Source organism: Olea europaea, chromosome 12 (assembly GCF_002742605.1).
Source record: "Olea europaea var. sylvestris chromosome 12, O_europaea_v1, whole genome shotgun sequence".
Taxonomy (NCBI): domain Eukaryota; kingdom Viridiplantae; phylum Streptophyta; class Magnoliopsida; order Lamiales; family Oleaceae; genus Olea; species Olea europaea.
This window is the reverse complement of record NC_036248.1, coordinates 19182787-19189385: the sequence shown is the minus strand read 5'-3', so window position 1 is coordinate 19189385 and position 6599 is coordinate 19182787. Positions and strand designations below refer to the sequence as shown.

The 6599-nt window shown below is 35.1% G+C and overlaps 1 protein-coding gene across 2 annotated transcripts; it reads left to right on the top strand.

Annotated features, from left to right (window-relative positions):
* Positions 1 to 940: 940 nt before the first annotated feature.
* On the top strand, positions 941 to 5342 carry LOC111405994 (ankyrin repeat-containing protein ITN1-like). Of its 2 annotated transcripts, none has more exons than XM_023035150.1 (4): positions 941 to 1091; positions 1933 to 2436; positions 3229 to 3638; positions 4341 to 5341. In XM_023035150.1, exons 1-4 carry the CDS (start codon positions 1082 to 1084, stop codon positions 5160 to 5162), a joined length of 1746 nt encoding a protein of 581 aa, XP_022890918.1. In that variant the 5' UTR covers positions 941 to 1081; the 3' UTR covers positions 5163 to 5341. The 2 variants fall into 2 exon arrangements, with proteins under 2 accessions (XP_022890918.1, XP_022890917.1); XM_023035149.1 differs by lacking the exon at positions 941 to 1091 and adding an exon at positions 1118 to 1200 and having other exon boundaries at positions 4341 to 5342.
* Positions 5343 to 6599: the final 1257 nt, after the last annotated feature.

Below are 6599 nucleotides of genomic sequence, written 5' to 3'. Positions count from 1 at the left end.
GGTTTTGATCAAATCAAGGGATCGTTTGGGAGGGATTTTGAAAATTGATTTTTTAACCATTAGAAGAAAAGTGGAGTCCACCTGTAAGAGAAAAAGTAAAAAATTACGGCTGGAATAGTGAAATAACTAGTCAAAAAATTAATTTTTTGGGATAAAAAAATCCCTCGCAAACATACTGCAAATACTCAATATCCAGAAAAAGTTCTTAACTAACTAAAAACTCATTTTCAATATAAACATTTATTAATGTCGACCAAATATTGATGCCGAAGTTGTTCGAACGGAAAACAACATTTGAATTCACATATTCGTTGGATTTTGTACTTCTAGAATATGTCCATCAACAATAAGAGGCTCCAATAACGTAGCTTAACACCAGTTATCCTAATGCCATCGGATAATTGATCGAGATTTTGATACGAGGAAGAACATAGGGATTTGGATTGATTACATATCCGATTTTGGGAAGAAGCGGAGTAGGAGACACATGAAGTGAGGTATTTTATTGAATACCATGATTTTTTATTTAAAAAAAAGAAAAAGAAAAAGAAAAAGAAAAAAAAATAGAGAGAGAGAAATAGGTATCATTTTTTGAAATTTAGAGTTTGTTTGGTAGAGATTTTAATCCAATTAAAAATAATTTTTTGATCGTTATTTCACTATTTTAGCTGTCATTTTTTAATCCTTTTTTCACATGTAGAATCCATTTTATCTCTAACGATCAAAAAATCAATTAACAAAATCCTTATCAAACAAGCACTTAAGCTTGAAACTTTAAAGGAAGGTTTCAAGGTAAATATCACTAATTTTTTTTACACAAATAAAATGTAAAAAACTTAAATGTAGTTAAAAAGAATTACTTTTAAATAATTTTTAAGCTCGTAAAAAGGCGCAGCCAAACATGGATTAAGCACATAATTTCCTAGCAATTTCCTCCTCTCTGTCGTTTTGCTCCTCTTTCTTCCCTTCCTCGCAACTTTACCGCGGGGGCCCAGGGGCAGCACATAGCACGAGGAATTCCACAAATATCAGTCTCTCATTTTTTTCTCTTCATCTGGTCTCCTTAATCTCATCTTGAATCATGGAGGATGGTATACTCTCTCTTTCTCTATACTCATTTTTTTTAAAAGCTGGATACATAAGAGTGTTATGTGAGTGCTTGTAAGCAGCTTAATCTTTGAATTATGAGAAACTGTTATGGTATGATCTATTTATGCTGTTAATGTAATTCAAACTAGCTTACTTCATAAAGAATCGAACAAATTAGCTTCTCGGTTGTTGAATGTTGATTCAGCGAGCGATCTGCTTGAAATTTGAAAAGAGTAATTTATTAGAGGAAAAAAAAAAAAATTGTTGCAGGAAAACTAGATGCCTATTGTGTATTTAGTTACATAAGTTTGAGGAAACTTGGGATTTCGTTACTGATTTTGATGCCGAGAATTGTTGAGATAACATAACATAGGAACCATATATAAAGAAAAATGAATTTTCTGTTTTTTCGCTTGTTCACAGCTTTTAGACTGTCCCTGTAATATTTTCCGAACAATACATTTGAGGCAAGGTATACAGAACTTGCACTGATTCTAGTACAAAAGCACTTAATAATATATTTTCAAATATTCTCAAGAAGGTTAGATATTCTTAGATTGTAGATAATTCATGTGAGGTGGTCACCATTCTTGTTATTCATTGTCATAGAAACTGTTTGAAAATTTGTATTTTGTAGATCCTTGGAGGTAAGGTTCTATGCCTCTCTCCATGTACCATTTTCATATTATTTCACCAAGCTAGAGGCAATGCCAAAACCCATTGAAGTGTATTTAAGTAGCCCCCCCACCCCTCCCCCACAAAAAAAAAAAAAAAGCAAAGGTTTTTATGTCCATAATGTGTTGTGGTTGCTTAAGATAAATTTGTTATTGATTTGGAATACAGACATAGCTTTGGACAATAGAGACCTAGAGAAAGGGTTGATATCAGCAACAGGAAGCCAAAACTCTCCATCTGAACCATCTCCTGCGCCATCACCATCCGCAGCAACTCCGCCAGCTCTGGTTTTATCAAATTCTGGGAAGCGAATTGATCAAGCTGGGAGAAAGAAATACGTAAAAAAGGTTACTGGCAGGCACAATGACACGGAGCTGCATTTGGCAGCTCAAAGGGGTGATCTTGTGGCTGTGAAGGAGATACTTAATATTAATTCTCAAATGGTGGGAACTCTAAGTTCAACAGATTTTGATCGAGAAGTTGCAGAGATCAGAGCCTCAGTCGTGAATGAAGTAAATGAGTTAGGAGAGACAGCATTATACACTGCAGCAGAGAGAGGGCATTTCGATGTGGTAAAAGAGCTACTGAAGTATTCAAATAGGGAAACACTTGTGAAGAAGAATCAATCTATGTTTGATCCTTTGCATATAGCTGCAAGAGAAGGCCACCATGGTGATTATCTGAACTCTATTGTTCTTCTTTTTGACCTTATTTTAAAGTATTCCAGATATTGCTCTCTAGTTGCTCCTCCGGTTTCAGTTATGTGATGGTTTATTACGTTGGAAACTTGGCCCATAAAAATTATCTTTAAATGAGGGACAAGGTTTTAGCAATGTATATGAGTTTTAAATTTGATTTCAGATTCTTGGATGTTAATTATATTTGAGAAATTCATTTGCTGTCTTCAATCTGTGAATTCATTGAATCTGCGGAGGCATATCCTGTTGAACTCTGCTCATTATTGGTGGAGGGCGTATGGACCGCATGGAACTTGGATATCAAGGACAGGCTGAGACCATTTAGCGTTATCTGAAGGTTTAGTTCACTATAATAGGTTGACTTTGGACTAATGGAGTGTGTTTTACACTTGAAGAGTTATGCAGAAAATATTACACTCCTGCTGTGTGTAACGGGTAAAAAGCATCCCCTGCAGTCGCATGGAAACAACTTTAATTCATTTCTTTTTCAGATCCTGTAATGTTAACATTATCCTGGGTGATGGATCGATCTGATTTCAGTTTTCAAAATTACATCGTTGCTTGCATCTGGCACAGTAAATTTGTTCACTGGAAGACGAATCATTGAAAGTGCATGAGCTTATGTTATGAAGTCCTTGGTCAATCTTCAAAAATTGACCGATTCCCTTCTAACCTGAGACTCGTTTGTTTTCTGTGTTGTGTCTGTTGTCCTCTGTATTGTTGTTTCTATTAGGCGAGACACTGACATCGAATCATTTAATTTCAGCAATTGTTCGAGTGCTTTTAGACCATGACCCTGAACTAAGCAAAACAATTGGTCCTTCCAATGCTACCCCTCTTATAACTGCTGCTTCAAAAGGGCACATGGATGTAGTTAATGAACTGCTGTCTAAGGATTGTAGCTTGCTGGAAATTTCCAGATCTAATGGAAAAAATGCATTGCATTTAGCCTCCAGACAGGGGCATGTGGACATTGTCATGGCATTGCTTGAGAGAGATCCACAATTGGCTAGAGGAACGGACAAGAAAGGACAGACTGCATTGCATATGGCTGTGAAGGGGGTTAACTGTGAGGTGGTTAAATTGCTTCTCAACGCTGATGCAGCTATTGTGATGCTGCCAGACAAATTTGGAAACACAGCATTACATGTAGCCACAAGGAAAAAGCGAGTAGAGGTACGTTTTAGTTTGCTGTTTTAAAATTTGTTCTATTATTGTACCTTTTGCTTCATATATATGAATGTTATCCCAAACCAGATTGCTTATTATCCCCATTGAAAATTAATAATTTACTCTATCAAGTTTCTATTCTCCATATATTTTCTATATGAGTATACATATCATTATTATCATAAGAAATCCCTGAAGAACTCTGAATGTTGTATAACTTATGAATGCTGTCTAGTGAAAAATACTTCTATTTGTTAGTAAAGAGAAGGCATTTGATAACCCGGTTCTTGCATTTCTAATATTAAAAAACAGAGGCCATAAGTTAATATATATATATATATATATATATACACACACACACACACACATATATATTTTTTCTTTTAGTTTAGAAAACGTAAGCAGAAGAGAGAAACAACATAATTGAGACAACTTGATTTTGAATGTAGTTTAGTCATAGTAATTCTAATTACAACGTAATCTTGCTGCATTCTTCTAAAGAAAAAGAAAAACAATTTACCTTGTATTAAGATAAAAAAGAAAACTACAGGCTTTATTCATAAATGACTTTATTGTGGATTTTCTCCCTTTAAGAGCAACCTAAATACTCTTTTAGAACTTTAAAGGTGATACCAATGCAATACTGATGTACATGCATACACATGCTATATTTCTTAATTTCGTTGTGGGGAATTTTTTTCCGTGCAGATAGTAAATGAGTTGTTAAGCCTTCCTGATACCAATGTCAATGCACTGACAAGAGATCACAAAACTGCTCTTGACATTGCCGAAGATCTTCCGCTCTCCGAAGAATCTTCACAAATAAGGGAATGCCTTTGTCGTTACGGTGCCGTTAGAGCTAATGAGTTGAACCAACCAAGGGATGAGCTACGGAAAACTGTAACTCAAATCAAGAATGATGTCCATTTCCAGCTTGAGCAAACTAAGAGAACAAACAAAAACGTCCATGGAATTGCCAAAGAGATTCGGAAACTCCATCGAGAAGGCATCAACAATGCTACCAACTCAGTAACTATAGTGGCGGTGCTATTTGCAACGGTTGCCTTTGCAGCCATTTTCACTGTGCCCGGTGGGGATGACAATAATGGAAAGGCCGTTGTCGTGAAAAATATCTCCTTTAAGATCTTCTTTATATTCAACGCCATTGCACTTTTTACGTCCCTTGCAGTTGTGGTAGTTCAGATTACATTGGTTAGAGGTGAGACGAAGGCTGAAAGACGTGTAGTAGAAATTATCAACAAACTGATGTGGTTGGCTTCAGCGTGTACTTCAGTGGCATTCATGGCATCTTCTTATATAGTGGTTGGACGCAAATACCAGTGGGCTGCAATATTGATTACAGTTGTTGGTGGAGTTATAATGGGTGGGGTTCTTGGGACTATGACTTATTATGTGGTGAGGTCGAAGAGGATACGATCAATGAGGAAGCAGGCTCGAAGTGGCTCCACCTCCTGGCATCACTCGGAGTTTTCTAACTCCGATGTTGACCGCCGGATTTATGCCCTCTGATCGAAGAAAATTCTATTCTTAAGAACGTGGACGAAGTAGAATTGAGATTTTAATTCCTGCTTGGTACTAGGTATAAACATGAATATGTAGTTGACTTCTTAAATTACAGCAGTTACAGATTAATATTTGACGTGAAATTTATGCTCGTTAAATTTCAATTATGCTACATGTACTTTTTTCTTTCTTTCTTTTTTCTTTTTTTCTTTTTTTTTTGATGTCAAATTTGATATTCAATGAGGTGATAGCAATGGCAAACAACATCTTGATCCCGTGATCACAAAATTTACAAACCTTACCTGAATTGATGAACGCCATAAGAAATTAATTCTTGATAAATTCAGAATTAATTCAATGAAGAACGAGTTGAAAACAAATATGTATCGCAATAATATCTCTCAAATTGTGTGTTTTACAATGAAAAGAATGAGTCATATTTATGGTAACTCATAAAAACCTAATTAAATTGGAATTTAAGTCTAAAGATATCAAAAGATATCATAAAACTAGAGTTTTAACTAAACTAAGATTCTTTTTCAAAAAGTGAAAAATTCGTTGCCAAACTTGTGCTATGCAGTCGCATAGTTCTTCAAAAATTATTCTTTTTTGCTCCTGTATAGAGACATGCGGTCGCATGCCTTGGTAAACTATGCAGTTGCATAGTTGACCTCTTCAACTCCTCAATTTGTTGCTTGAACCAAATTGATCCATCTTGTTTCTTCTTCTATGTCCAATATGAAACTTGTCATTTTACTTATTATGATCGATGTTTCATCCACTATAGCTTGAACAAGTAATTCTATGGCTTCTTGGATCTTCTTTGCTAGTGACCTAGTTATTGATCCTTCCTCCATGATCAACAAATCCTTGTCCCAAGCAGCTCTCTAACTATGAATCTCGTCACTTATTGGTTAACTCGCAACCGATTCTGTTAAGAGTATTACGTTTTATTTATTGGTTCACGCATTATTTTATTAATAGTCCGTTGTTGGATGGGGGGGCGTGGAATGTTCCCCTACTTTGAGCAAACCTTTTATGTCCTTGTTCCATTGCATATTACTTTGCACTTCGTTACCATTTGGCAAGTTTTGCAAATTATTTTTCGAGATTTCAACACAAATCATTATCATAATATAGCATCTCTAATTCTTTGAAACTTACCCCTTAAAAATGAAATGTTCGTCTATAAAGCCTAATGTCATTCATTATTATTAGTTGTGATGATCACCTAACTCAATATGATGAATAAAAATGCAACTCAATTTTATTATATAATGTGATACTAAATTTTTTTTTTTTTTCCGTTGAACAATGTGAGTGACTTTGACTATAAAATAGTCACAGATTGAGGTGCAAATGTCGAACATTATTCACCTTAAAACTAACAACAGGACCTACAGTTTAGATTATATAAAGTAAAAAGCTTCTTGTATAAAAATT